The following is a 27866-nucleotide window of genomic DNA, read 5'->3' on the forward strand; positions in this document are numbered from 1 at the left end:
GTATGCGTTTTCGTCTTCCTTGACCTTTACCTCTTCCATATGCCAGAAGAACCTCACAGCCTTTCAATTGCCACCATGTGAAGTTCATCCACAGGGGTAGCCAGCTCCATACCTCCCAGCCCCTGGGTCACCTTTTCGTCGTCTTTAACTTTAAAGTCGAAGAAAACCATCCACTCGTCATCCTCAGCCTCCTTCTCGATCCTCCACCCGCCTGCAGCGGATCTGTCAATCCTCATTCTCGCGATCATGTCGTCAAAGCCTTGGGAATGATCAGCACTGCCTTGGGTCGAAATGGTGTATCGCTGGTAGGCCACCAGTGTGGCGCTTGACAACCAGGAATCTTTTAGGCTTGGATAGTCGAATACGTCGACATCCAAATGCCACATTTGGATGCCCGTGTTTCCCTCACCAGATGAAATGTGCTCTCTCATCAGCTCCAGCAAGTACTGATTCTCAGCCGAACTAAGAAAAGCAGTGTGCGATTCGGTGGAATCCCATTTGCCAATAATATGAATAGTGAATGGGTCCTCGAATTGCTGGAAGAAGCGGAATGTGTGTCCTGAAGCACGTTGCAGGTATTCGCGCGCGGTGGACAATTTGGTGAGAACGTTGCTCGGAATTTCGAGGCCTATTTTGGTCACTTTACATTGCTTTTTGAGTCACAGTAGGATACAAGCAAAATGCGCTGCCAAGGCCTCGTACAGAGTGCTTAGTCTTGTTGAGAACTTACTGGGTGCAATGGAAGGTGCTTGGGGAGGAGGTGCTCGGTGACTCGCTTCTTCCCACTTATCATGCTTGAAGTGAATAATAGCAAATTCTGTGACCGGCATTGTGCTGTGGCCGACCAATGAACATCAATTTCTGAAGCAATGGTATCGAAGTGGTGGATACTGAAGTTGGATTGGCATCCATGTACCTGGTGGTCGTAATCGGTGTTTGAATATGATTACTGGCTAACAGCATATGTGTTTGATGGTTGAAAGGCGAAAAGTCAAGATTTGGAGGAAACTGGTGATGATGCTAGAAGAAGGCAGAACCGCTTACGTAGACATGGGCCGAGTCATCCCCGTCTCCAAATGTTCTCACGGAGCGAACCTCAAATGGAAAGAATCAATATACTTGGATTACTTACCATGGAGATTGCGAAGATAAGAATGGTCTACATTCTTCCCTTTCCTTGGGCCACATTCAGACTAGGTAGGTCAAAGTCAACTGTGTTGGTTTGGGTAGCTTTTTCATTTCTGCTTCGCTACTTCATGATAGCTTAGCAGTTCCAAGTTCGTACCATGTATGCCAGACGCCCCTTGCAAATGAAGTCAATGCATATCCCGTCCTCGCCCTTCAATTCAATTCCTCGAATCCATCATCCTTTATGCGCTTCGCTTTCCCTTGGCGTTCTTCTTTGGGGTATCGGCGATGGTAAGGTCTGTAGGAGGAAAAATTAGATCATGCTCGCGAAAACCATGTGCGGACCTTCAGTGCATTTGAAATGACAACGTCTCCGCTAAATGAATAACGTTCTGTTCCGGACTTCCAGGGCTCTCCTCATTCTCTTCCATGGGATAACCTACTAGGTGGCAGCGATTGCTTCAACTTCTCGGCCTTCTCGGTATCCTTCAAAACAAGGGTGTACAGGTGTCTTTGGCATCGGACCTTGAACTTGATTTGCGAGGACTTCTTGTTGCGCTTTATGCGGGCAGCTGTATTCCGTCAGTCTCCACCCTTTCAATCGTTCTCGTCGCGATCCAGGATCTTGATTTCCTCTCCGATTTCCTATCTCGAGCCCTTCTCTTCCAACAGGTCCTCACAGGCGGTAAAATGGTAAAACGTACATGAAGCATCCTTGCGTCTGCAAATCTCGATGAACTGAACAAAATTAGTTCTCTGGCTGGGGCAAAATACACAATTCGAGCGCATTGGCTCACTGCACAATTGAACTTACGTTCTTGATGTCTGAAATTTCGCGAGGCATTTCGGCGGTTTTCTAGACGGTGTCTTGGGGAAATGAAGGTGTATTTTTGCGGGGGATCTTTTCTTGAACGTTGATGCCGAATATCGATATTCAGTGTGTGGTGCTTAGGTCAGCAGCTTCGGTTCTCGATAAGAGATAACTTAGGTCACGTGGTAAACACTGATGTGGCTTGATGCCGCGTGGCTGCGGGGAGGTTTCGAGAGCAATGACGGGTTGCCTTGGAAGCACGACTGTGAATACTTGTCCTCAAATTCATTTTGTATTCTTATTAGTATTAAGCTATGCCCAGAAATTGACATTTCGAAATCTATTAAACTACAAAGCTACAATATCGAAAGCTGTCTAGTCTCACCAAGTTGCCTCAGCCACAGCACTACCTCGTCAGATTATCAACAAGATGCCTACTCCTCTTGACAAAGCTTTAAACTCAAAGGTCAGTCTAGTTACTTGCAAATAATGAGACCAGGCATTCTCAGATACAAGACGTGGTCTCTCTTTCACTGAGCCCAATGTATATTTCTGCTGCTTCAGGTTCTGATTCACTATCGTGATCATCTGGTGACTCCAGAAAAGAGTCTATGGGCCTTTTCAAGTTACCCTTTCACATATGCCCATTCACTTCAGTGGACAGCTATAGTGATTTATTTCATCATTCTCAGGACTAGCCAAAGAACAATTCTAACTCTTGTATAGAACACCTTTCTCGGTAGTACCCAATGCCAAATGAGAGTCTACCCTTGACTGAGAGTCACAGCATTTGGCGGAATAATCACTGCAGTAGCCGCTTGGTCAATATGGGGCCAGGATATGTTCCCCAAGGAATCAGACCCAAGTGGTGGTATGTACCCATTCACCAAATATGACTTTAATTGACTTGAATGTAGATCCTGACAGCTGGACTTATGAGGAACTCCGTAGATGGCTCGCAGCTGTAAGCACTTTCTGGTTTTCTAAAATTTTCCGTCACTATGTATACCGATGGAGTAGCTCCATTGTGTAGCTGTCATACTTCACTCGTGTTCGATGGATCGGACGGCTTGAACTGACATGAGAAAATCATAGAGAAATCTCCACCCAAACTCGAAGGATACTCGAGAGCAGCTTCTAGAGCGCGTCAAAGCCAATTTACGAACCCCAAGAGCATAGGAGATGATGAAAGTACAATGGTGTTCGGCGCATTGGAGTTTGTCCCGGTGGCATTGGCAATCCGCTCTTCCTCGCGACTTTCCTTCAATGGGTGGAGTTTATGAACTACATTTTCGCTGATGAGTCAACGACCTTGTCGCTCTGAAAGGGCACGAGTTAGGTACATCCCACTGCGTAGGGAATCCATTGTGATTCGAAAGTTTATCTTCAATAAAATCAATACTTCTCTATTTTGTATTCTCTGCTTTTCTCCTACTGTCTGTATCACCTGTGCCAATGCGTTGAACAAGTGGTAACTTGAAGATATGACAACTCAGAAGAATTTCAGGTAGGACTGCTCTCTTGTTTCGGCGCCAAACCAGCGTTTTGGTGGAACATTGACAATGCTGCTGCTTTAATTAACCTCAATGCTTGAATAGCAGTCTCTTTGCATTCATGTGTGGAAGTGTCCTACCTCCCTTAATGATATGCATCTCTACGATGTGTCAGGACTGTTGGAGGTCTTCTTGTTGTGATTACCAGTCGTGCCAGTCATTCGTAAAAGTCATACTCTCACGATGGCAATCGAAACCAAGCCTTCCAATCTCCACTCCCCGTGTCCCACCTGCCCATCTATTCATGTGCCGTATTCTTCGTACCGTAGATCGCCGCAATCTCTGCCTGTCAAATGATTAATTTAGCCTCGCGGAAAGTGCATGCAACACTTACTTCCATCTCAGCATTCTCTTGTTCAACGTCAGCAGCTTTTTGGTGCAGCTCATGAACCTGTGTCAAGTATTAGCTCCAGATTACTGGCTTCTTTTGTCTCTTCATATACCTTGTCCATCTCTCGCTTCAACTCCCTCGCCGCTTCAAGTTTCTTCTGGAGTCCCTCTCGCTTTCTCTCAGCCGCCGCAATCCGAGCTTTCGCCGCTGCCTTGTCATCTTCAAACCTGTGCTTTCTTTCGGCTGGAGCAATAGAGGTCTTTCTAGGGGAAACTGGATCTGGGGTTACGTTTCTGGCCATCGCATCAGACTTTCGCTTTAGAGGAGTTTGAGTCTGGGACATGGGTTGCTTGGTGCCTGGTTTGGAAGTGAGATTCTTAACGGTTTCTGGCTCGAAGTTGGGCAACGAGTTCCTATATGGGGTAAGTGGTTCGGCAGACAAGTTCTCTCTAATTTGCTGCATTGGGCTGCTAGGAGTCGAATAACTTTTCGTGTCGGCCGTAGAAGATCGAGAGAGTGGGCTGCCGACGCCGGATCTAGAATTTGAGTATCTTCGACTGCCCAGAACTGGACTAGGATGAGTATGGTTGCCTTGCTCTTCCTCAGTCACATTAGAATTGAAGGAAATGTCATTCAATGGAAGTGGGTGGGATGGAAACCGGCTCGTATTGGTAGTCTGCGTGCTTCTCCGACTTGCTTTTACAATTCTTTCGGTATCCTCTGGTTCAGCAACCTCGGTATCTGCCTCGGATGATGCTTCAGAAGGTGCTCTGCGGACCGAAGCTCGGCTCAAGAGAGGCTCTGATTGACTATCGATGGCGGGATTCCCTGGCTGGTGAAATGTGAACTTGTTTTGTTGTGAGGTACCTAGCGGTGACGAGGGTGTGAAGGTGTCTGGAAGGAGAAAATCAAACTTCGTCAAGTTGTCCTGACCGTCGACAGACACCAATGAGTCCTTGACAAACGAATTGCTGAGTTTGATGTTCGGCAGAGCCCAAGTATCGTTGAGGCTAGCTGATCCACGTTGTACTGTTTGGATTTGTTGCATTAACGAAGTCATAGGAGCAGTTCCAGGCTTCCAAGCCGAGCCCAACGACTCATCCTGGCTAACTGAAAGACTCAATTGTCCTCCTTCTATAGATGGCAGTACCTTTGGTGGTTGAGAAAATCCTCGCCTGCTTGCACTGAGATGTGGCGAATTTTGTTGACCGTAAGTGAAGTTGTTCCCATCATCTCCTTGGGTTACTTCATGCGCGGGAGTGGGAGTGACTTCGCGAGATTCGGCGTCCTCAGTTGCAGGTCTCTCAAGGAATGCTTTATGAGCCGGCGATGTGTTTACTCCAGTAACCCCTGGGAGAAATATCAGACCTCTTTCTCTAGACTTTCGAGGAGTGTCGCACTCGTCAGCAGGATCTTGCTTCAATTGGACATCGTTGCTAGAAGTATTGGCTGACATTCCAGGTTCAGGGCGCTCAATGACGGGTACTCTTTTAAGCCTTGCGCCATTTATAACAAAACCGAGACCTTGACTTGAATAGTAGTGAGAATTCTGGGGTGTAGTTCTTGTAAGAATCGATCTTTTTGTGATGTGGGTCACACTTTGTCCAGCAGAACGATCCTCCAAGTTCTCGCTAACACTGAGACCCTCTTCTCTGTCCGAGCTCGCCATTATATTTAAGAGGCTGTTTGAAGTTGTCCGGGGAGCCGAAGCTGGAGCAGTTAATGGATGAGCTTCAATCTTCTCGATCTCGCTACAGTCAGACTTGTTTCCTGGACTATGGCCACTAATGCTTTCCACCAGAGCGTTTCCAATCAACGTATCCTCTGGCTTTTGTTTGCAGCCTTCTGCGTTGCTGGCTTTCAATTCAATTGAAGTAGTTGAGGAAGTGGGAAGAAGCAATTGAGCAGATAGAGAGGTCGGACAATCGAAACCAAGGGCTCGCAAATCCGCGCTTGAACGAAGATAGAAGACAAAAATAGCCCATAGCTTGCAGCCTGTGGGAAGTTCTTTTAGGACTCTTTCTTTGATGGGCCTGCCAGCCTCCTTGTGGTCGAAGAAACTGTTGCTCTCGATTAAAATCGACAACAAATAAGGTGAGCAAAATAACCTACTCGATATGAAAAGGTGGACGTGGGCCGTCGAACTCGAGATTGGATATGCAATCATACCACTCAGCACACTTTTCATATGCTGGAGGTCTGTCGACATCCCCACCTAAGGAGTCCTTTTCACTGGGTTTCGTATCCACGCTGGTGTCATGACTTACCCGATACAATCTCAATTCAAGACTACCAACCGCCGACAGGGCACTACTGTTAGTTGACACCAAGCCTGTCGTGTCAGCCTGCTAAGTTACAAAGTGGGAGGGGTTCCTACCAGGGAAACTGAGAAGTTCCTTTACTTGCATCTTCGAGTATTTGACCGCACCACGCTTGGATGAAGATTTCATTCCTTGGTAAAGTGCTTTCTCAAATGCTCCTTTGAAATTCTTTGCAATGGAGGTGGACAGAGAATTGCGCAACACACCGTCAACGACAAGATCGGCATGGTCAGCAATGTTGGCATTCAAGGCAAATCTCATGGTAGGAATGTCACCACATGATGTGAGTACAAAGCAGCTTGTCTTGTTACCTTCTGTGATGGTGCCGAACTCTTGAAGAGCAACTTAATCCTCGCCAACGGTCAATATGATCTCACCTTTGGCCATCTTGCCATTGGAGTCAAGAAAGCCAGATGGTATCTTCATGTTTGAAAGATGGAGCGCGGCTGCTATGGTTGGAATTTTGTCTGCTGAACGTATGGGAAGGCTCCAAGGGTTTCTTCTCCTGAAATGAGATACAACAGCTGGTTGGAAATGGTGAGTGTATGATCTTGCCGTTATTTGTATTGGCGCTTAGAGATCAACTCAAAGCAGTGTGGCCTTATTAGGAACTTGTGTGGGGTCGTTTGAAATGTCGTTGTGCTTTGTTCTGGGTTGTTGTGGTTTTGGAGATGGTAGTGTCAGTGATGTAGAAGTTGTAGGTTTCATGTTGAAAAGGTTAAGCAGAAATATATAGGATATAGGGGTTGTTAGCTCTGATATGAAGCACTCCGGCAGGTAGAGGGTGAATTTGAGGAAATTCATCAATATTAGCATGAACATAAAGTAACTCCAACACGAGGATACAGTAACTTGAGCCCATATTTCAGCTGTCAGGGCCACAGGTGTAAGCCAAATATCTTTGAAATATGCTCTGAGACTTGAGATAAGAAGGAGAAAGAAGTAAATGCAGAAGCATGATGGTAATTGCAAACACGCCAAGGCAGATTGCAGTTCACGCAAGCAAGGAGCTGGCAAGGGGAAGCAAATAAATCCAGATAGTCAATATTCAAAACAGCAATATTTTGAGACTCCATACGCCATATACCAGAGTCTGCTTGTATCCAAGGCAGCTTTGCTGTTTCCAGAAGTATGTCAAAGCACAAATCTGAAGGTTTGGCTCGAGATCAGCCATTTCCTGAGACCCTTCGGTGCCTTTGGGTTATATGCCTCCCAGTTCGGTACCAAGATAATGCTTTCTGTAAATCCTCGGGTCTCTCGACCTACATCATCCTTCATATTCTTGACGCTTCCACTGACAAGCACTAGGATACTCATCTTTCTGCCATCTTTCTCGGGTCCAACGGCGGTGTCGTCCACACCAACATTGTAATTTGAGTTCAGAACTTGACAGTCAAAGGATTGGACGTCATATTGGGACCGCTCGGGTTGATCAGCAATAGCACTCTGTAATGCTGCTGGATCTTGTAAGACCTTGCCGTTCATAGAGATTTGTGGCTTGAGAGGACGTGCTTCGGTAGGTTTGAGGTAGAACGAAGTCAGACTGGTGTGTCCTTTAGAGCCGTTCAAAACTGCATAGTAAGCACTGACAAAGTCCTCAGCAGCTAAAATCTTGTCAGCATTTATCCTTGCAACAAACAGCCTGAAACATATTACCATTTGTTGCAACCTTCACTTCTATGTCCTCAGTCGGTTCTGCCATCGCTAACTGAATGGCTGTTCTAATATTGAGATATATCCAGCAAGATGGCTGTAGGTAGGTGCTGCAAACGTGGTTTTCTCGTGGTGTTGTGGTGCCTGTTCTTTGTCCTGATGTATTTATGTTATGGCTTGGTCGGTTCAGATTTCGAGGTCACGAATTGTTTGTTAGAAGTCCAGATTCCAATGTGCAAGGCTGAGAACAAGCAAGCGCAAGGCTTGACATTTCCGCACACCGCTCGATTCTGCCGCAAGCTGGTGCAATATCCCTGGAGCCCAATCGAACAATCTAAACAACATCAGGATATCTAGCAATGAACCTTCGACGCGTTGTTCCTACCACTCGGTCTCAGCTGCGGCTAAGTATTGGGAATCAAGGGGTTCATCAATGGGTCTGCAGATCTTGCAGGGCCAAGACTCCCTCCCAGGCGCACTTTTCTACTTCTCGACGCTCACTTGAGAAGCCGTATTATGTTACAACACCAATTTTCTATGTCAATGCTGGTACGGAATGCTTTTAATATGCATTGGTCAAGTGACTAATATAATCCTGCAGCTCCTCATGTTGGCCACCTCTATACGATGGTCCTCTCGGACATCCTTAAACGATGGCAAGTTTTGCACGGAAAGCAGGCCATATTGTGTACAGGGACCGACGAGCATGGGATGAAAATCCAGAGGGCAGCCGCACAAGCTCACACACCCCCGAAAGAATTCTGCGATCTGACAGCCGAAACTTTCAAGTCCTTAGCAAAACGAGCAGGACTATCTAATGACCATTTCGTTAGGACGACGGATCCCGACCACCGAGAGGCAGTCCAATACTTCTGGCAGATGCTGAAAGAACGGGAATACATATACGAGTCAAAACATGAAGGATGGTACTGTGTCAGTGATGAGACATACTACCCAGAATCGACCATAGAGAAGAGATTAGATCCTTTTACTGGTCGGACATTTATGGCATCACAAGAGACCGGGAAGGAGGTAGAATGGACGTCTGAGAGGAATTATCACTTCAGGCTCTCTGCTTTCAAGGATCGTCTTCTCGATTTCTATAAGTCAAATCCGGAATTTGTCGTTCCGGCAGCTCGCATGAGTGATGTTGTGAAGTGGGTGTCGGACGGCCTAGAAGACCTCTCAGTGTCTAGACCAGTTGAAAGATTGACTTGGGGGATTCCTGTACCAGACGACGAAAGCCAGACTATTTATGTCTGGCTGGATGCTTTGGTGAACTACATCACGAAAGCTGGATATCCCTGGGCTCCTGGAAAGGAGAGCGCTCTCGGTTGGCCGGCAGATGTCCAAGTGGTTGGGAAAGATATTGTTCGATTCCATTGCATTTATTGGCCGGCATTCCTTCTCGCCCTAGATTTGGAGCCCCCAAAACAAGTTCTCACCCATGCGCATTGGACACTCAATCATCAGAAGATGGCTAAATCCACTGGAAATGTGGTCAACCCTTTTTTCGCAATTGATCGTTTTGGAGTAGATGTAATGAGGTACTACCTTGCCCTTGAGGGCGGTATCATAAACGATTCGGATTACGGGAACGATTTTATCGTCGAGAGGTACAAGAAAGGGCTTCAAGGGGGTCTAGGCAATCTGGTCAGCAGGATCACGCGACCAAAGATCTGGAGTGTGCACGAGGCGGTTCAGTCTGCTCGGGGTGAAAGCGCTGCCAACTTCGACCAGAGCACTAGGATGCAAGTCGAGATGCTTGAGACCTTGGGCAAAAGTGCCAATGCCAAAATGGAAGAGTTGAATCCGGGAGCTGCATTGCATGCTATCATGAATGCGGTGTACGAGGTAAGTCGGCAAAGGACCTTTCCAATATCCTCAGCTAACAAGAGAAAAGACAAATAAATACCTCCAATACCAGCAACCATGGGCAATCGCTAAAAGCATAGGTAACGATCAGAAAGATGCAAAGCTGCGAGGCAAGATCGATTCCACGGTCTACCACTGCGCAGAAGCTATCAGAATTGTGGGGATTTTGCTTCAGCCATATATGCCTGGTAAAGCATCTCAGCTTCTCGATATGCTAGGTGTACATGAGTCAAGACGGACATTCGCCGATGCAACGCTTGGAGCCGATGATACATATGGGAATGCAAAGGTCCCAGTGGGTAGAGATGCTTGGGATGGCCTGTTTCCGCCGTTACCTGTCGAGAAGTGATATCAGCGGCTTAGTAGGAAGTGATAATTAGCCAGGCAAGATGGAAATTCTCTCGTAATTCACACATGTATACAATTGTAAAGTAGCTAAGGTATCTGCTAGGTAGACACCCAGACATAGACACTACTCTTGATTTTTCATCGTTCGCTAATGATTCGTTTAAGACATTGATTCTCACATGAGCAAATAGAACAACAATTCCAAGTATTAGACTCAGCGGAAGCCGACAGCAGTGCTTGAAGGATCTGAAGCCGAGCTACTTGTTTAGGCGATTGGTCAATTGTTGATTCTTCTACGAGCTCTAATGAAGCGCTGAACTTACACCACTCATCGTCCTTTCGAAGCCGTGAGTTCGACATCTTACTTTGGTTTGAAGAGAAGTCTCAATAGGGCCATAAATGTCGGGCTTTGATACAGATTACAACAAGTTTCCGAAACTGGCAATGTCAACAGAGAAACACGTCGCGGGTGAAACAAGCGAGCCCCTGCGGCTGTTCGGAGTTCCATCTGTGAACCCTGTCCGAGCCAGCCTTGTCAGGACAGATCGTCTGGGGCTTGGAGAAACCTGCAACCTCCATCTACTTTACATCCCACCAAGGCTTGCCGTTTGCCGGTTTCTTCCATCTATTCATTCCTTTGTGACTGACACGATGGATTTTCTTCAGGTATTTTCTTAATTCTAGCCTTGAAACTGTACAAGTCAACGTTACTAATAATCTGCTCAGCGCCTTGCCCGTTTCCTCGACCGTCCTTTGTTCCCATGGAAGAAGCTCATCATCGGCTTCTCCCTTGCCCAATATGCCTTCGAAGGCTTCCTTTCTCTGCGCCAGTACCAAGTGTTGAAGCAAACTCGCCCGCCTAAGGTTCTCCAGAAGGAGGTGTCCCAAGAGGTCTTCGACAAGAGTCAAGTAAGCCAATCCAGGCAATGACATGATGTCAATACTGATTAATGGTAGGCCTATGGACGAGCCAAGGCAAAGTTTGGTCTTTTCAGCGGTCTCTATGGTCAAATTCAAAACACGGCATTCATCTACTACGACGTCCTCCCGAAACTATGGTCGTTGACCGGCTCATGGCTCCTACAATACTTCCCGGCACGTTTCTCTGGTGAAATCACACACTCAATTGTGTTTGTCCTTACCTTCATCGTAATTCAGCAAATCTTATCTTTGCCAACCTCGATCTACCATACATTCGTTCTGGAGGAGAAGTTCGGCTTCAACAAGCAAACCCCCAAGCTGTTCGTTATGGATATGTTGAAGTCGCAAATGCTGGCATTTATTCTCGCTCCCCCGATTCTCGCTGGCTTCCTCAAAATCGTCCAGAAGACCGGAAATGGATTCTTCTACTATCTGTGGATGTTTGGTGCTGGTCTCCAGGTCTTCATGATCACCATTTACCCAATCACTATCCTGCCTCTGTTTAACAAGCTGTCTCCGCTTCAACCCGGCGATCTGAAGACTGGTGTTGAAGGACTTGCTGAGAGGCTAAATTTCCCTCTCCACGAGCTTTACGTTATTGATGGCAGCAAGAGAAGTGCCCACAGCAATGCGTATTTCTTTGGCATGCCATGGAAGAAGCATATCGTGATCTATGACACACTCATCGAAAAGAGTGAGACACAAGAAGTTGTGGCTGTTCTTGCACATGAATTGGGCCACTGGAGTCTCGGACATACTACCAGACTATTTGGCATCTCACAGGTATGTTCAGGAACTCGCACTGCTAGGGTGATGTTGACCGATCATAGGCTCATTTCTTTTACATTTTTGCTCTCTTCTCGGTATTCATTAACAACAAGTCTCTCTACCAATCCTTTGGATTCCATAATGAGTTTCCAATCATCATTGGATTCATCCTCTTCTCAGATGCACTTGCGCCAATGGACACCGTCATCAAGCTCCTGATGAACATTCTGAGCCGAAAGTATGAGTTCCAAGCCGATGCGTTCGCTGTAAAGCTTGGCTACTCGACCGAGCTCGCCCGCTCTTTGATCAAGCTGCAGATCCAGAACTTGAGCACGATGGATGCCGATTGGATGTATGCAAGCTACCACTTCTCCCACCCAATTTTATCGGAGAGACTGGGTGCTCTAGGATGGTATGGCGACTCGAAGGCGAGTGTATCGGAGGAGAAACAGGACGAGAAAGTCGCACAGGCCAGCGGCAGGGAGTTGTAGACATAGACGTGAAATGAACAAGATCTCGTCAATTTGACTGTCGGCGGATGTGAGGTTCGTGGATTGAGGCCATCCGTCGTCGCCGCTCAGAACTTTAGTAGGATTTGGATATACTCAGTCTGCAAGCTGACCGGCCCTTTTCATTTCCCTTTGTCGTTTCTCCTGCTTCAAGCGCTGTTTTTTCTCTTCCCTCCTCGCAGCCTTGTCCAGTGGCTTTTTTGGTGCATGATCCAGCATCTCTAGATCCGAGTCCAATTCTGCATCCTGAACAGCACCAGGGACCCTAACCCCAATCTCTCCACCCTCAATACTCTGTTCCCTCTGATACTGATCTAGATCCATCCATCCCTCCGCCTCACCATTCTGCTGCTCCTTATTCGTACCATCATCCATACCCGCTGCGATCGGAACATTCCCCTCTTCCAGATCCAAGGTAGGCGCAAGCCATTCTCCCCTCAAACCCGCTTCAACTCGCTGTAAATTGTGTATTGTAATATTCGAGGAGCTGGGCCCAGCTGTTGGTCCTGAGGGCTCGAGCCGGGCATTTGGTAATAAATGGGGCGAGCTTTTCGCGGCTTCGAGGTACGCAGCGAGGTATTTGAGTGCGATGTCTTGTGAGACTGGTATGGACGCTACCGATCGTTGAGGTGGGAAGGCTGACATCTTGTTCAGGGTGACTGGAATTTCAATTGCTCGTGAGATCGCTGAGCGCCTTTGTGAGAGGATGATCGGGAACTTTTTGGGGGTATTTTTTGATGCGGCCGCTAGCGCTCTGAGTTCAAGAAGCTCGGGTTGAACGACACCAATCTCGCAAAACACTCGGAATATACAATCACCTCTCCTCGAGCCAATATGCTGTGCGTAAGATGCTCTCGGGGCGTAATTGCTCCTACGAAATACTCGAATTCGTGGCAGAGTGTCCATAAGTCCCTTGTCCAGCAATCAACAAAGAGGTATATCCAACTACGTCCCATAGTGCTCAATTCTGATCGACGTCTTAGGACATTCACATCACTTCGTGGCCCCTCTCGGCCAAGCATCTTTCCATCATCTGTCACCTCAAAAGTATCATACAACCCAATCATATCGCCTGCTACGTCCACACCAAGTGGAGTCCTGAGTCTCCTTCCAAACACCTCAGCAGCGCGAGGTTTCTCATCAACACCTGCTCTCGGCGCACCACGAGATACGTTCGATCCGAGTCATTTTGTCAGGAAGCGGAGGCATGGGTTCTTGAGCCGGATAAGAACGAGGAAGGGCCGGGCGTTGCTAAAGAGACGGAGGGCGAAAAGGAGGAGCACGTTGAGTCATTGAGAGGGTCTGTCTGGAGGGATGATTAGGGATTGATTGCATATTGGGCGGAAGCAAAGCGATGGAAATGTATGTTGTATGAATACGATACCTCTCGAGAGCAATGGCAGCATGGAACCCAGCCTGTGTAAAATTCTTACTTATGTTGCACCTGTGGGCAGATTTGAACAATCTGAAGACATTACGAAAAGTTACCCAATGATTACTGAACATTCAAGTGACAGCTAGCATTCTTTCGTCCCCGGAAGTTGTACGGGTTTTTCAGAGACACTTCTCTTCCGTGCCTTGCGCGGTTTTTCGAGAAAAGCTGACAATATATAGGAGCTTGAGCAAGTCTGCGAGGCTCTCTCCACAGTAGCACAGCCGACTACACAACACAATTCGTCACATTCAGAGCAGTTAGCAGCTGTCAAGTTTGGGGATTACTTGCAAACTTCTTTGTCCGTGTTCTATGCTAATCTAGAAATCTGGAGGTGGTGCCCAGTTTTTACCATATGAGATGTGTGCATTATATACAAAGATTCGTACAGCCTCCGTATAAGTTCTATGTTGCCGAGATGCTAGATCTATAAGACAGCCTTTGCAGCGCATTCAAGATCACTGAGGTTTCCAATCAAACTCCAATCTTCTTCCCGGCACTCAACACATTATCCATCGTATCCTTCTCTTTCACAATAGCTCCCGGCCCATCTAAAATCTTCCTTGCCCGAACCTCAAAGGCTTCAATCATGATGCCAGCAACCTTAGGCGCAACAGCCTTGCTCAATGCCGCATATATCGGATTCGAGAACTGGAAATCGATTTCCAAATGAACCTCTGTTTGTTCCTGAGCTGGAAGTACTGCATTATCTGTCTGCGGTCGACCTGAGGGTGGCTTGTAGTGAAACGGTTTGACTGTCCATACTGTACTCAGCGATTGAAAGATGTTGTTTGCGACTGCGGGAGAGTTGAATGTTGCAGAATGGTGTTCAATGTCTGCTTTTGGAAGAGATGTTCGCGCTTCACCACCGAGAGCTTCAACAGTTGACCCTGGGGCGCATAAGAGCCTCGATGTGAAAATTTCTTCATATCCACCCCATCCAACCTTTAGGTCTGCCTCAGATGGCCAGCGCTTGCCATTCTTGTCTGGTGAAGACCATTTGGTCACTTTCGATTCGATGCAGTACGGTAGAAAATTGGAATAACTATCGACGTCTGCAATGATGGTATAGAGACTCGATGACTTGTAGGGTAATATCCTTGTGGCTGTTAACTTCTGGGTCTCTGTGCCGGGCAAAGTTATGAAGCTTCGTCGAAGAACAGGTCGGAATGGCTGAAGAGCAGAAGCTGAACGTAACGATTGAAGAGTTGGTTTAGACATTTCTTGCCTTTGAGAGTACCAATTGGAATGTAGAAAGTGAGAGGAAAAGACGAAACAGAACACTATACTTCTCCCCCTGTGGTAGTCCTCAACGGCGCAGGAAAATTGGGCAAATATGCTGCCATTGTCCTGAGGTCATCGAATTCGAGGCTCCATCAGAATCTCTTCGGCTCGGGTAAACTTCAGAGTGTCGGCCGGTCAACACCACACGCTAGCGGCCGCATCCCACTGACTTCCTCCGAGATTTTTTTGCAACTGTGATCCAACTTTCATTGTCCAAGAACTTCTCCAAGTCTAGAACTGCTCAACTTGAAGCTGCTTCCACCTGTCTCGGGCTGTACCTACGATGGATAAGATCGCAGGTGAAGCCTCAGCTGTTCTTGTGGATCAGTTGTCGTCACTGGCTGTAACAAGCCAGTCCGCTGGAGATGTCCCAGATCAGATCCCTCCACATCTATCGCATGACCCGGCGAACAATATGAAGAGGACAGATCCCTTCCAATTTGGCTCCCGCTTACTCAGCGAGCAAGACAATGTCTTTGAGTTCAATGCCTGGGACCATGTCGAGACTGACGACACTTACAAAGAATATGCAGAATTACAGTATGCTAAGCAACGAGAGTCTCCTGTCTCTGACTTTGACAAAAGTAAGCTCTTCCTATCCCCTCATGTTTCCATTCCCCTGCATCCTGATGAACAAACAATCAATGCATAGTTCATCTGAGGCTTCGGTCCATGAATGATACAAATTCAGCAATGTCTTTCGCTCCTATCTGATCTGCAACTCAACCAATATACCATTTTTTTTTGGATGACTGGCCTGAGTACCAGCTAACATCCAGCAGATAGATTCAATTCAGAGCCTGCAAAGTGGTGGAATAACTTTTACAAGAACAACACTGCCAACTTTTTCAAAGATCGCAAGTGGCTTCAACAAGAATTCCCTATTCTCTCCCAGATTACCAAAGCCGATGCTGGCCCAATAACGCTTCTCGAGGTTGGCGCTGGTGCTGGCAATACGGCTTTTCCTATCCTAGCCAATAATCAAAATCCCAATCTGAAAATACATGCGTGCGATTTCTCCAAGAAGGCTGTGGAAGTGATACGTGAGAACGAGGCATATAATACGAAGCACATTCAAGCCGATGTGTGGGATGCTGCCAGCGAGGTGCTGCCTCCCGGACTTGAGGATGAGAGTGTTGATTTGGTTATCATGATCTTCATCTTTTCCGCTTTGTCACCATCGCAATGGAAGCAATCTGTCCAAAACACATATCGGTTACTGAAGCCTGGAGGCGAGGTCCTCTTCAGAGACTATGGCCGTGGAGATCTAGCTCAAGTGCGCTTCAAGAAGGGTCGATATTTGGAAGAGAACTTCTACATTCGCGGCGATGGCACTCGAGTGTACTTCTTTGAACGTGACGAGCTGGTCAAGATTTGGACTGGCAAGGAGGCAGATCAGCAAGAGAGCGCAGACTCTCTGGAGCCCACAGGATTTGAGGTGCTTGATCTAGGTGTCGACAGAAGGTTACTTGTCAACAGAGCGAAGCAGTTGAAGATGTACCGGTGCTGGATGCAAGGACGATTTCGGAAGCAAGGCAGGACTGTCTCAAAAGATGATTCAAATCCCATAGAATAAAATAAATATGCAGCTCCAGTCCATCTACCAAATTCAGTTGTAATACGGTGAGTTCACCTCCTTGTTCTGTCAGGAAATGCCCGATTGAAGAGCAAACCCCTCAGAGGTTCGGTGCATGACGCCCGAATGCGCTTCCTAGAAAATTATTATCCGAAGGATGTTCGGATTGTATAGGATATCTCAGCATATACTACACTAAGTCGTTATTTCCAAAGACCATTAAACATCGTGCAAGGTTGCCTGCCACCTGGTTTAGCCTTCCGATCGCTCTGGGAAGACAAACAGCTCGATGGTAGCCAGCATCCGCCGCCTTCAGCCAAAAGAAAATCATATGCCCAGGCTGCTTAATTCAGGATGATGAGCAGTTCAGCACTTGGAACAAAATAACATTGAAAGCATGCGATAAATAAGTGGTCATGATGAGAAAAAGACATGGCAATGCAACCTCATCTGGGCTTGAAATCATAATTCAATTGACAGCTTCAGCGAAGTGCGCAAAGAAACATGTCGCGCTCCCCTTGCCAGAGCATCGTAGTCCCTTTCCTCAACCCTCAACCCATCGCACTTGGGCCTTCTCCACCAGGTATTAACTACTCCATTTCAGAATTGTGATCTCCCAAGCCTTAGATTCTACGTACCATGCAGATGTTGTTTCCATTCAACAATATCTTTGAGAGCTTAGTCTGACCACCAGAATAATCGCTAGAATCGTTAGTACCATTCATCAATTCCTCAAACTGCAAACACACAATTCCGTTACGTCCTCGAGAACCATGTCTGTTTCGTTATTAGTGAGGGTCTTTGAAATGGGATGTGACGATGTACATACTGACGTAGTCATCGAAGCCAAGAAGAGTACCGCTGAATTCTGTTATTGTCAGTTGGAGTAGTTGATAGGCCGAAGAGGCAAGTACCCTTGTCGCCTTTCATGACGACCCAGATTTTAGATCCGACGCACTTGTCGATTAACTCTGTGAGGATGTGAGCATTGTATCTGTGTGAAAATAGGGTGGAAACTCCTTACCGAGAGGCAGAAGTTGAGAAGCCATTTCAGGGTTTGTGATGCAGACGAAGGAGCGTGCTGAGATCGTTAGCGATGATATAAAGTGTTGAAAATATGAGATGGTCCCCAAGCTTGAAGAGCTCAGTTGATGCAAGCAGAGCAAAGCTCCATGGCATGGACAAAGAGATATAAAGCACGTGAGGGAAGCTCTCAAGACACAAAGGAAGACAGACTCACAAAGCAGCAAATCTCAAGTAGTGAAGAAATCCTCAATTGAAGCTCATGAGACAGTCACTGATGATCGTATTGCCGTATTTAATCATAAACTAGTCAGTTCACTGTTCCGTTCATTTGGGCTTCTCTTCTCGCGATCCAGTTGAGAAATCCTGAAGCGGCCGCAGCGATGTTTGCTCTGTTTGCACGGACCTCGAAATTTCAATGTACGCGTGCATCGATTGGACCTCAAGGGCGCGTCTGCCTGAGCCTGACACCACCATCACTGCAGCACCAGCAATCATTCACAGCGCCAGCGCCAAACCTACCCACGGTTATGCTCCTGGGCAATTATGGAGCATCAATGTTGGGAAAGTCCCTTCGACGACCGCGGAATCTTATGACAGCCATGAGTGCACTTGAGAAAGATTCTACGGCTGCTTCGACAGAGATGCGTTCAGCGGCTATGAAAATGGGAGGGAGGGCTTTGTATGATGATTCTCTCTAGGAACTCTCTAGGAGAAATTCCAATGCTAATGCTCTGACTCCGATAGATCTACTCCAACAAGGGTAAACTCCACTCCTGCCTCGAATCGAACCTGGAGTCCGAATAATGGCATTGTATTCAGCGGGACTTGGAGCCCAAACCATGGCATTGTTTTTAGACCGGCGGCTGGAACACCTCGATCGATGAGCACGAATGCTGTAGAGGGAATGAAGCAAGAGCATCTCCTACATTCGCAGGCGGAGGATGATTATGTTATGGCATCTGCAGATATGGCTGTACTGGAATGTCAGTCAAATGCTAGGACGATAGCAATGGTAGCAGCAGACTCGAAAGGGAACTCTACGCCGAAACCAAAGACATCAAAAGAGCAGAAGCCTGCAGATGCGGTTACCCCGGCGTCTAAGCCAGAGCCAGTTAATCCGAAGCAGATTGGGCCTCTGAAAGGCACTGTTTTGAAGTCCAACAAAGATTCAAATGGTGCAAAATCCTCTGATTCGAAATCAGGCCCCTCAGACCCAGTCTCGGGGGTAAATGCTTCAGAGACAAAAGTTCCAGAAGCAAAGCCTGAACCAGAGCCAGAAGATCCTGCCCAAAACGAACTTCCTCAAACAACAACCAAGCTCAAAATGACCGAAGAGCTGTTTCGCGCCGCCAAAAACGCCGAACCTGGCTCCATGGAATCGTACTGGTCACATCAACTCTACCGCGGCCCTCCTATAAATGGCAAACCGCAGAAGACAATGGTACATTACTGCAAGAGCATCCACACCACCGAACGAGTCCTAGAACACTATTTCGCCGACTCGACACTCATAGGCTTCGATATTGAGTGGAAAGAGAATGCATATCGAAGCAATGACGCCAGGCAAAACGTCTCGCTCATTCAGATAGCGAATGAAGAACGGGTTGCACTCTTTCATGTGGCCCTGTTCTCGAAAACGGACCTCGTGTCACCCAGATTCAAGAAAATTATGGAGGACAGCTCCATCACCAAAGTCGGGGTCTCTATCAAAGCCGACTGCACGCGTCTCCGCAAGTACCTTGGTATTGACACTAAAGGCATGCTGGAACTGAGCCATCTATACAAACTCGTCAAGTTCTCAGAGCGTAAAAGGTACGGGGAAATCAATAGACGGCTGGTATCGCTTGCAAAGCAGACGCAAGATCATCTCCATCTGCCCATGTACAAAGGCGATGTTCGGGTCTCGGATTGGAGTAAGAAGCTTAGTCTTGAGCAGATCATGTACGCTGCTTCAGACTCGTATGCTGGCCTACAGATCTTCCACACGTTGGAGATGAAGCGACTGGCTTTAGACCCTACGCCACCACTTCCATACCATGCGGAGCTCAATCTGCCAATTCGTATTGCCGAAGGCGTGGAGATACCATCTGATGCTGAAGCAGAAGAAGCAGAGCCTGAACCTGAGCCTGTAGATCCAGCGGAAGAGGCCACTTTAACTACGAATTCCGAACCGAAGAAACTCTCTGAGAAGGAACTGCAAGAAGCGAAAGAAAGCGTGTCTATGGAAGACCCCGAGCTTGAGTACGCCCTCTCGGGATACCCTCTCTTACCCTCTCAGTCAGATTCAGACACCAACTCTGAACCCAAAGAAGAGAACCCCTCCCTAATCCGCAAAATAGACGTCTCTGATCCACCAGCCGCTCCCAAGTCGTCACCCTCCCTCTTCTCAAGCTACAGCAACTCCCTCGTCCACACCGCCGAAGTCCTCACTTCCTGCTACCTCGACAACCCCGCTAACAGGAACCCAAAGCGCCGCCTTAATTCTCACAACACCGTCTCCCCCTCTCCTCTGTCAACGCACCACCGCCGTGGCCGCAATCTCCGTATCTATTTCCTGTGGTACGATAATCCGGAGTTGAGTCTGAAGGACCTGGGTGCTATGTTGCGGAGTCCGCCGCTGAGCGAGAGGAGTGTGGCGTTGGGGATTTTGGAGGCCGTCAGGGTTGAGAAGGTGGAGTTTGAGAATGAGAGATTGAGGAAAGTGATCGGGGTGTGGAGGAGGTGGGGAAATAGATGGTTGGTGGGGACGAGGTATGGTAAGTTGGAGGAGGAGTGTGGGTATGTTGTTGGGGAGGATGCTGAGGCTGATAGTGAGGATGGGGAGTTGGCGGGGGAGAAAGACATAGAAGGGAGAGGGAACAAGGATAAGGAGAAGGCTTGATTGCTCATGAAGACCATAGCGAAGGTTTGAAGGGATAGTGAAGCTCAGCGGTTTGTCACTTGGACGATTCGGTTCCTTGGACAATCGCATGGGTTTGGAATGAGCGTCAGGTACAGGCATGATTGTGGTGTTGAGGGACTTGGATGGGCAGTACATAAACATGATTTTGGTTCATGACTGAAGGATGCATACACACACTACACCGATGCGAGAAATACAAAACAAATGAGTAACGATACCCACTCTCATATTCTTGGCCCCAATTATGTTCAGACAATTTCACACTGGTCATAAGAATCAAAGATGAGATCAAACGCAATTTTTGTTTCGCACTACTCATCTAAACTACCCAACAAAAGCCAGCAATATCCAGATATCGCAAGGAAATCTAAGAACTTTTTTCTGCTCTGTTTTCATTCCATCCTCCCGCGAAGAAGCGAATTAAGTAACCAACGAAACGAACGCCTTCTAATAAGTCTCCAGCAGATATCGTATCGACCTAGTCACCCAGAATATTGATATTCGATTCTGTGAATCTCATAATATCTAGTTCATACCCAACAAAGCTCTAGCGCCAGGCTCGCTGGCAACATAGATGACATCGTGAGCATCGCTGAAGCCATTGAATCGAGTGGCAGAGCACTTGGTATAAGCACCCATCTCCTCGAAGTAGAGCCAGTCACCAACATCGAGCGTGTGGTCGAAGCGGATGCTCTCGGAGATACGATCAATGCCGTCACATGTAGGTCCCCAAATAGAGTATTCGGTTCCATCGACAGATTCTTGGGCCGCGACGCTGTTGAATAAAGTACGCTCTCCGGTACGGAGGACTTGTGCGATGGGGTTCTGGTGATCGAACATGATGCTTGAGAAGTTGCCGTAAAGGCCGTCGTTGAGGTACACCATATAGCTCTTCTCGCGGCTGACAGGGTCCTCGATGGTACGGCGAGCGATGATGTGACAGGCCAGTGTGAAGGCTGACGAGACGTAGTATCGGCCGGGCTCTCCAATGATGTTGATGTGACTTGGCATGTATTCGTCGAGGGCTTGGCGAAGGACGTTTGCCATGGCATCAAATGTCTCGCTTACGAATCCTCCGCCAACATCGAGGGTGTGCAATGAAAATCCGTAAGCGGCAGCTTGGTCGAAAACAATACGGGCATCCTGGACAGCCTTCAAGAATGCAAGGGGATCAGAAGCCCCGGAACCAACGTGGAAGCTGACTCCAACAACGTTCAGATCAAGTTCCTTAGCAAGAGCCAGAAGTCCATTCGTGGAGTCCATGGCAGCTCCAAACTTCAGGCTCAAACGGCACAAGCTGGAGGAATCATCGGTAGAGATTCGCAAGAAAAGCTCAGCTCCAGGAAAGAGCTTCTTGACCTTGTGGAGCTCATCTGCGTTGTCAAAAGTCATTTGCTTGACATTATGACTGGAGGCATAGCGGACATAGGAGTTCGTCTTGCATGGTTGAGCGTAAATAATACGGCTTGGGTCAACATCGGCCTTGATGACCTGTTCAATTTCGGCCTTGGAGGCACAGTCAAAGCCAGTACCAAGTGCTGCCAAAAGTTGGATAACACGTTGATCAGGGTTGCACTTGACCGCTACCATATCATCAGTATTACATGCACGGATAGCAAAGTGCTTGCTTACCATAAAACGGCTTGACTCGGGGCAGATTCTTCTTCCAGCGCATGTGCTGTCTATAGACCTCGCCGAGATCAGCTACGAAGAAAGCATCCTCGTCGCCGGGCTCGCAGGCATCGTGATCGATAGTCTCAATTCGCTCCTTCAGAGCATCTCCGATGAGTTTCTTTGGGTTGTTCGCGCCATGACTATTGTTGTTGTGTTCAACGTAAGAACTCTTTGCGTTCTCATAATACGAATGGATATTCGTAAGGCTTGGTTGGGTTTCAATGGTTTCGATGGCGGAAGGTGACATATCCTCGTAGAAGCTCGAGGGTTGTTTGTATTTGTTCGGCTGTGAGGTGGGTTAGCCACTGTATATATGCATATATGCTTCAAAGGCTCTATATAGGGCAACTCACTAGTATTCTGAAGGAGTATTAAGGAGGTCTGTATCGATCAGATCCTGCACTGATCTGACGAGGTCGGCTCGACTCTTCCTCGACGAGAGGAAGGCCCTCTAAACCCGTCCTATGCGGCAGCTGAGAAGTTGGGGACGGAACGGGGGTGTTGTACGACAAGTCGAACAAAAAGCGCTCAAGTTGCTGCTTAGGAGACTGCAGCAGAAGGAGGGGGTAGCGTGTTGATGATGTGTCGGTTTGGTCGTAAAGAGTAATCTTGATCAGAGACTAGAGTTGCCGTGGTGTAAAGGGCGGCCTTTGAAATGACCAAAGGCAGTCTGGAGAGGGGTTTTTGCTGGATCGACGAATCTGTGAGGGAATTCGCCGTTAGATATAATCTTTGCAACGGCTCAAGCAGGCCATTTGATGGTAAGAATGAAAGGGGAGGAGGGCCAGATAGATGCCAAGCTGGGGCAAAGTGGCTGTCACGAGTGCATCACCACCGAAACTTTGTCAAGCTACTGACTATGAATAGCACGTACCAGATCCGGAGAGTGTATGCTGTCTATTGGAATAGACAGGCAGTGATTGGGACAAGCTGTAGGCTGTGTAGTGGTGGTGTGGGAGTGTTGAAGAGGAGGGACCTTCGACGAAAATCGAAGAGCTTAGGTTGTGTGTTGTTGCGGAGAAGGTCGGTCGCGGAGGGGAGAGGAGGACTGAGGAGTGGAGCGCGCTGAAATTTTTGGTCGATGAGAGTGAGAGCACTAGTGGGGTTATTAGCCGCGATGCCAATCCCTGCTCCTCCCGGGCTTGGGCCCTGCGAGCCCTGTCCTGTTCCCGTTATTCACGAAAAATCACTCACTACTGGGATAAGTTACGTTGCGGCACGAGGACACTACTGCTGTGCTGTGCTGTGCTGTGTGCAATTGCGGTGAGTGCGCGAATTGTCTGTATTACCTTAATACGGTATTACATTACAGGACATGTGGGCTTGAAGTTTGTGAATGATACACATTTACTCGTACACGAGCGGCAATTGATTAGTGCCTTGCAGTTTGCAGAGCAGAGCCAGCACTTAAAATAGCATGGACATCAACAAAAGAATATTTCACGCATCTCTATTCTGTTCTGTTCTGTTCTCGTGTACCTGAATCTCGCTGAACATGACGCAATGGCTTTGGCTGTTGTCAGGGGTATCTTCAGCCCAGCGGACACTGGCGAGGATAACGAAGGTAAGGATCAAGTGTCTAGAACTTGGAACATAGGCGATGCCGTTGCAGATGTCTTGCCCGCACGTATCCTGTCGTATTGGGGACTTCTACTTCAAAGATTATTGCAGCTTCGGAGCCGAGTTGTTCCAATGAGGTCGAGCCTTGCAAGCCCAGAATCAGCTGTGCATGCATAACGCATGCATAAGATATGCATATTGTAAACATAGCCCCTTTCCACGCATGTACAGCAAGCACTGTTGTCGCAACCCTCAGCCCCTCCTTCAACACCACACGAGCAGTATCAGCACAATCACCACCACAATCACCACCACACATCTAATGTCCTCACATCTTTAGTCCGCCATCCCAAAACTCCAGGAAGACAGCTCTGAAATAAGATGGAGATGCGCGATTCCCAGTATACACGCGACCAGCCAACAGGAGGCAAAGCCTGAAGGAAAGTCTGGTTTCTAGGTTGATTTGCGCCAATTTGCTCTTGCGCTAGCCCGGAGGCATGACTTGTGATCTGCCAGCTATTGAAGGCACGCTGGAGACGTGGTAATCTGTTCGTAGCGCGTGTGTATCATTCCATGCGTTTTAGGTGAAAGGGAGTGAGACGAAGGGGTGGAGATGACAAGTCCGTAACCGGGGACTCGGGCAGATAGGCTGGTTATGCGGAGATACAGCGGACCGTCGTTACACAGCATCTTTCTAGTGAGACTAGGAAACGATCTCGAAATCCGCAGAGAGTCCCAACATCAACGAGGGCTTTATGTGAGAGACAAGACTCATATGCCTGCTAGACAACAAAGTGAGGTAATTGTGGAAGGTAAGATCGTCAACGTACTCACCTACTAAAAGCGATCTATCCATCCATCCAGAAAATCACTCACTTGAGCTTGTTCTGCTAATCAAAGGAGCCCAACTGGGGAGTGGAATGCAATATCATACAAATATATACATACATGTACAGGGGTATCATAAATCATGAGCCCAATGCAGCCGTTCTGACATCCTCCTCACCCACAAGTTCAGGCTCCTGAGAAGAAATGCCCATATCACGGGTCTCCCATGTGCCATCGACCCATTGTTTCTTCTCGCCAAGGAAGGCCATACGGCCTTCCCCTTGCTCTGGAAGATCAATAAGGTACTTTTGTGCAACTTCTCGCACCTGCTTTTTAGTGACATCCAAAAGTCTCTCGCGTCGCTCTTGGAGCATCTCGTCGGATACTCCTGACAGGAAGCGTGCCATGCCTTCGTCACTAACTGCTTGGGGGGCGTCAACACTCTGAAATACAGAGAGCTTAGCTTCTTCAAGATCACGGTCTGACCACTGCTTGTCGACGGCCCACCGTCCTGCATTGCGCATGATAGACATCGTGTTCTGCGGGTTGGGGTCTCGGTAGGAGTAGAAACCAAAGACGCCGTCTAGACCGCGCGAGTAAGCTCCTCCGCCATAGGCACCACCCTTCTCACGAATCTCATGATGTAAATGCTTGTGAGTGAGCAACTGCGAAAGAATCTGGAGGGGTGCGCTAGCTGGTGATACGTAGGACTCTGTAGGTAGTGCAAGTGCACCATAGTACACTTGGTATGGGAGGGGGAAGAAAGTCTTCTTGTTTCTCGACCAGTCAGGCCGCAGAGGCTTCAAGTCCGGTACGTTGGGCCATTGGAGCGACCAGGAGAATTGTTCAAGGGCTGCCTCGTTAGCTGAGACACTTTCTGAACCGCACGTTATGGCAGCGCGGAAAGTGCCTGAGCGTGAAAATGCTAGCTTCTGAATAGCCTTCAGCTTTTCAATGACATCGGCAAGTCCCTCTGACTCCGGTCTTGAGGCCAATGAAGTGACAAGCTTGATCTGTGATAAACCACTGACTTCCTCCTTCGTTCGCAAAGAGTAGGTTAAACCCGCTTCCGCGAATCTTCGAGCATAGACGTGTCCTGAAGACGCAATGTTGTTGACTGCGCCATCTGCAGCACTCTGCAAAAGCTGCCTGATACGACTTTGAGCTTCACCACTGTCGAAATCGGTGTACAGGACGAGATCTGTAAGCAGATTGAACATGTCAGGCACATTCCTGTCCAATACAGTTCCTGCGAAACTCATTCCTTCAGAAGAAGACGTGAAGTCCAGTGGAGATGGCGTGGTAAAGTAGGAGGCAGATATTCCTCCTGTCTTCAGCTTGATTAGATCTTCAAGTTGCTCCATTGTTTTGTTCTTGGTTCCAAGTCGCATGATACAATCCGTGAAAAGAGGGATCAGAGATCTGAGTTCTATCGGGATATTCTCAAACATGTTGACAGCTCGGAAATAGGTGAGGCCGTTCGTTGGAGCTTCTCGCCATTGGACACTGAGATTCCCGACATTGGAATCTCGCACCTCTACGGTCTCCTTTTGCCGAGGAATGTCCTTGACATATACTGTGGGCAGACAGCTCAAATCTTCAGTATTCGACTTGCCTTGCTCGACAAGCAATTCCGCTTCTCGCTTCTCGAGCTGAGCACGAGCTTTTGCTTCACTACCAGCCTTTGCTGTAACTTCTGCGATCTTGCCGGCGAGACGGGCAGCTTCCTCTGCAGCAAGTTCTTCGCCGTAAGTCGTGGACGGAGTCATCGTGAACGTCAAAGTATTATCATTCAATAAATACTTCTCCATCAGCCCCTCCAGATATCCGCCCTTGGCGAGTTCTGTTTCGAATGCAGAAACTGTGTCATTCCAGGCGAGTGACTCAAATGGGTCGACTCCTTCGAACCATTGAGGTTTGATCCGCTGCATCAATCCCATACCAAAATTGGCAGTCTTGTGCTTCAAACTAATTTCCAATTGATGGAGATATCCATCAATCTTAGATTTTTCGAATCCAGTTGCGTGGGCTTCTTTGAAAGTTTTCTGAATGGCTTCCTTAACTTTGGGGATATCCGCTTCTTTCACACCAGTAAGTCCAACGGAGAAGATACCAATTCTTCCAGAACTATCGAATCCACTGTTGGGACTCCAATCCGTCCCGAGACCAGCTTCTATCAAGTTCCGGTAGAGAGGGGAGCCATATCCATCCATCAAAAGTGCAGACATAACGCCCAGTGAGAATTGTTCCAGAATATTGGTCGCATCTCCCATCAGCCAGGAAGTGGAGGTCTTGTATTGCATGTCTTTATCCACCATCGGGTCCACTGGTCCAACGACTGTGACATTTTGAGGGCCGCCACTTAGATCGATTGGTCTCCGGATCTCAAAGTCTCCTTGGATACGCTCGAATGCATTCAGCTGCGCATTGACTTCCACCAAGTGATCCGCGAGAGGCATATCACCATAAGTGAATACCTTGGCATTACTTGGGTGGTAATGCTCGGCATGGAACTTCTTCAATTGCTCATATGTCAAGTCTGTAATCTTCTGCGGATCTCCTCCTGAGTTGTTGATGGCGGGGAAGATGTGGTCCTGGAACCTAATGTAATACAGGTATCCTGCATCTGACATTTGGCCCTTCATTTCGTTGTACACAACACCCTTGAAGACTAACTTGCTTTCCTCCGATTCTACGCCATCCGCGGATTGAACGGCCTGGGGGTTTTCTGGTCCTATTCTCCATCCCTCTTGTGTGAAGTCGCTCTGTTTCAACAGCGGATGTAATGTTGCATCTAGGTATACGGACATCAGGTTCTTGAAGTCTTGCTTATTCGTAGTTGAAAAGGGATAAAAGGTATGATCCGAGGCAGTGAAAGCATTCATGAAGTTTGACAGTGTACGCGGGAGCATCTTGAAGAAAGGATCTCGTATGGGATATCTGGCAGACGTCAGCATAGCTCACTTGCTGTGAAAGGCCATGACTACTTTTCGCTTCCGCATAATGTCGTGTGCTCGAGGATATGCGGCACACCTGTATCATCCGGCGGATTTGTCTTGAAACCGATGGAGAAGACATTGTTCTTGTCTTCTCTGGCAACGTGTAGATAGTCTGCGCCGGTCTTGTCGTGCTGCAGATGCAGGGCGGTTAATTCGAGTTCGGGGACATGTTTTGCTCGCACGAGAGTGAAGCCATGCAGCTTGTCTCCAGGTTTGGGATATCGGGCGAGCTCTGTGACGGCTTTTCTCACGGCCTTTCTCACGGCTACCTTGGATGCATTCCGCAGCATCCTGTAGTGTGTCGACGATTGAGTACGGGCTTCAAAGCTGGACCCGTATGCACAAGACCAGGAACAGAAAGTAGGAA

At 47.9% G+C, this 27866-nt stretch overlaps 14 protein-coding genes across 15 annotated transcripts; 5 read left to right on the forward strand and 9 right to left on the reverse strand.

The window, feature by feature from the left end:
• Nucleotides 1–53: 53 nt before the first annotated feature.
• On the reverse strand, nt 54–830 carry ONS95_002270 (uncharacterized protein; the record flags this gene model as incomplete). Its single annotated transcript, XM_058495518.1, has 2 exons — nt 54–628; nt 731–830. The coding sequence occupies 2 exons, from the start codon at nt 828–830 to the stop codon at nt 54–56; spliced, it is 675 nt and encodes a 224-aa protein (XP_058354246.1).
• A 540-nt stretch (nt 831–1370) lies between these two features.
• Nucleotides 1371–1972, reverse strand: RPL38 (60S ribosomal protein L38; the record flags this gene model as incomplete). The annotated part of the gene is made up of 4 exons (XM_058495519.1): nt 1371–1426; nt 1572–1700; nt 1833–1866; nt 1943–1972. The coding sequence occupies 4 exons, from the start codon at nt 1970–1972 to the stop codon at nt 1371–1373; spliced, it is 249 nt and encodes an 82-aa protein (XP_058354247.1).
• Nucleotides 1973–2779: 807 nt separating this feature from the next.
• Nucleotides 2780–3118, forward strand: ONS95_002272 (uncharacterized protein; the record flags this gene model as incomplete). Its single annotated transcript, XM_058495520.1, has 3 exons — nt 2780–2810; nt 2857–2903; nt 3035–3118. 3 exons carry the CDS (start codon nt 2780–2782, stop codon nt 3116–3118), a joined length of 162 nt encoding a protein of 53 aa, XP_058354248.1.
• Nucleotides 3119–3730: 612 nt separating this feature from the next.
• Nucleotides 3731–6405, reverse strand: ONS95_002273 (uncharacterized protein; the record flags this gene model as incomplete). The annotated part of the gene is made up of 5 exons (XM_058495521.1): nt 3731–3778; nt 3827–3883; nt 3936–5883; nt 5936–6155; nt 6201–6405. 5 exons carry the CDS (start codon nt 6403–6405, stop codon nt 3731–3733), a joined length of 2478 nt encoding a protein of 825 aa, XP_058354249.1.
• A 540-nt stretch (nt 6406–6945) lies between these two features.
• ONS95_002274 (uncharacterized protein) lies at nt 6946–8015 on the reverse strand. The gene is made up of 2 exons (XM_058495522.1): nt 7801–8015; nt 6946–7748 (listed from the first exon to the last, which is right to left on the reverse strand). Exons 1-2 carry the CDS (start codon nt 7844–7846, stop codon nt 7279–7281), a joined length of 516 nt encoding a protein of 171 aa, XP_058354250.1. The 5' UTR covers nt 7847–8015; the 3' UTR covers nt 6946–7278.
• A 131-nt stretch (nt 8016–8146) lies between these two features.
• MSM1 (methionyl-tRNA synthetase) lies at nt 8147–10573 on the forward strand. Its single transcript, XM_058495523.1, has 2 exons — nt 8147–8346; nt 8399–10573. The coding sequence occupies exons 1-2, from the start codon at nt 8157–8159 to the stop codon at nt 9706–9708; spliced, it is 1500 nt and encodes a 499-aa protein (XP_058354251.1). The 5' UTR covers nt 8147–8156; the 3' UTR covers nt 9709–10573.
• ONS95_002276 (uncharacterized protein) lies at nt 10574–13025 on the forward strand. The gene is made up of 4 exons (XM_058495524.1): nt 10574–10686; nt 10747–10929; nt 10978–11724; nt 11772–13025. The coding sequence occupies exons 1-4, from the start codon at nt 10672–10674 to the stop codon at nt 12198–12200; spliced, it is 1374 nt and encodes a 457-aa protein (XP_058354252.1). The 5' UTR covers nt 10574–10671; the 3' UTR covers nt 12201–13025.
• On the reverse strand, nt 12315–12863 carry ONS95_002277 (uncharacterized protein; the record flags this gene model as incomplete). The annotated part of the gene is made up of 1 exon (XM_058495525.1): nt 12315–12863. The coding sequence occupies one exon, from the start codon at nt 12861–12863 to the stop codon at nt 12315–12317; it is 549 nt and encodes a 182-aa protein (XP_058354253.1).
• Nucleotides 13026–14124: 1099 nt separating the features above from the next.
• On the reverse strand, nt 14125–14871 carry ONS95_002278 (uncharacterized protein; the record flags this gene model as incomplete). The annotated part of the gene is made up of 1 exon (XM_058495526.1): nt 14125–14871. One exon carries the CDS (start codon nt 14869–14871, stop codon nt 14125–14127), a length of 747 nt encoding a protein of 248 aa, XP_058354254.1.
• A 294-nt stretch (nt 14872–15165) lies between these two features.
• On the forward strand, nt 15166–16510 carry ONS95_002279 (uncharacterized protein; the record flags this gene model as incomplete). Its single annotated transcript, XM_058495527.1, has 2 exons — nt 15166–15518; nt 15717–16510. The coding sequence occupies exons 1-2, from the start codon at nt 15218–15220 to the stop codon at nt 16508–16510; spliced, it is 1095 nt and encodes a 364-aa protein (XP_058354255.1). The 5' UTR covers nt 15166–15217.
• A 551-nt stretch (nt 16511–17061) lies between these two features.
• Nucleotides 17062–17836, reverse strand: LSM5 (RNA-binding protein lsm5; the record flags this gene model as incomplete). Its single annotated transcript, XM_058495528.1, has 8 exons — nt 17062–17100; nt 17149–17212; nt 17260–17287; nt 17340–17378; nt 17425–17481; nt 17535–17591; nt 17751–17762; nt 17809–17836. The coding sequence occupies 8 exons, from the start codon at nt 17834–17836 to the stop codon at nt 17062–17064; spliced, it is 324 nt and encodes a 107-aa protein (XP_058354256.1).
• Nucleotides 17837–17903: 67 nt separating this feature from the next.
• Nucleotides 17904–20744, forward strand: ONS95_002281 (uncharacterized protein). 2 transcript variants are annotated; one of them, XM_058495530.1, is made up of 3 exons: nt 17904–18215; nt 18281–19777; nt 19876–20744. In XM_058495530.1, the coding sequence occupies exons 1-3, from the start codon at nt 17917–17919 to the stop codon at nt 19883–19885; spliced, it is 1806 nt and encodes a 601-aa protein (XP_058354258.1). In that variant the 5' UTR covers nt 17904–17916; the 3' UTR covers nt 19886–20744. The 2 variants fall into 2 exon arrangements, with proteins under 2 accessions (XP_058354258.1, XP_058354257.1); XM_058495529.1 differs by having other exon boundaries at nt 18281–20744.
• A 219-nt stretch (nt 20745–20963) lies between these two features.
• On the reverse strand, nt 20964–22359 carry SPE1 (Ornithine decarboxylase; the record flags this gene model as incomplete). The annotated part of the gene is made up of 2 exons (XM_058495531.1): nt 20964–22021; nt 22071–22359. The coding sequence occupies 2 exons, from the start codon at nt 22357–22359 to the stop codon at nt 20964–20966; spliced, it is 1347 nt and encodes a 448-aa protein (XP_058354259.1).
• Nucleotides 22360–23554: 1195 nt separating this feature from the next.
• CYM1 (Mitochondrial presequence protease) lies at nt 23555–27789 on the reverse strand (the record flags this gene model as incomplete). Its single annotated transcript, XM_058495532.1, has 2 exons — nt 23555–27440; nt 27488–27789. The coding sequence occupies 2 exons, from the start codon at nt 27787–27789 to the stop codon at nt 24641–24643; spliced, it is 3102 nt and encodes a 1033-aa protein (XP_058354260.1). The 3' UTR covers nt 23555–24640.
• Between the last annotated feature and the right edge of the window lie 77 nt (nt 27790–27866).

Source organism: Cadophora gregata (assembly GCF_030347475.1).
Source record: "Cadophora gregata isolate MNR1 chromosome Unknown scaffold_11, whole genome shotgun sequence".
Lineage (NCBI taxonomy): Eukaryota > Fungi > Ascomycota > Leotiomycetes > Helotiales > Ploettnerulaceae > Cadophora > Cadophora gregata.

Bases quoted from the DNA above. Each gene is read 5' to 3' on its own strand.
- MSM1 (XM_058495523.1), top strand. From the start codon at position 8,157: ATGAACCTTCGACGCGTTGTTCCTACCACTCGGTCTCAGCTGCGGCTA. The intron at 8,347-8,398 runs GTACGGAATGCT...ATAATCCTGCAG, and splicing joins AATTTTCTATGTCAATGCTG to CTCCTCATGTTGGCCACCTC.
- ONS95_002276 (XM_058495524.1), top strand. The intron at 10,930-10,977 runs GTAAGCCAATCC...GATTAATGGTAG, and splicing joins AGGTCTTCGACAAGAGTCAA to GCCTATGGACGAGCCAAGGC. The intron at 11,725-11,771 runs GTATGTTCAGGA...GACCGATCATAG, and splicing joins GACTATTTGGCATCTCACAG to GCTCATTTCTTTTACATTTT.
- ONS95_002281 (XM_058495529.1), top strand. From the start codon at position 17,917: ATGTTTGCTCTGTTTGCACGGACCTCGAAATTTCAATGTACGCGTGCA. The intron at 18,216-18,280 runs GTATGATGATTC...TGACTCCGATAG, and splicing joins AAAATGGGAGGGAGGGCTTT to ATCTACTCCAACAAGGGTAA.
- ONS95_002274 (XM_058495522.1), bottom strand. From the start codon at position 7,846: ATGGCAGAACCGACTGAGGACATAGAAGTGAAGGTTGCAACAAATG. The intron at 7,749-7,800 runs GTAATATGTTTC...ACAAGATTTTAG, and splicing joins AGTGAAGGTTGCAACAAATG to CTGCTGAGGACTTTGTCAGT.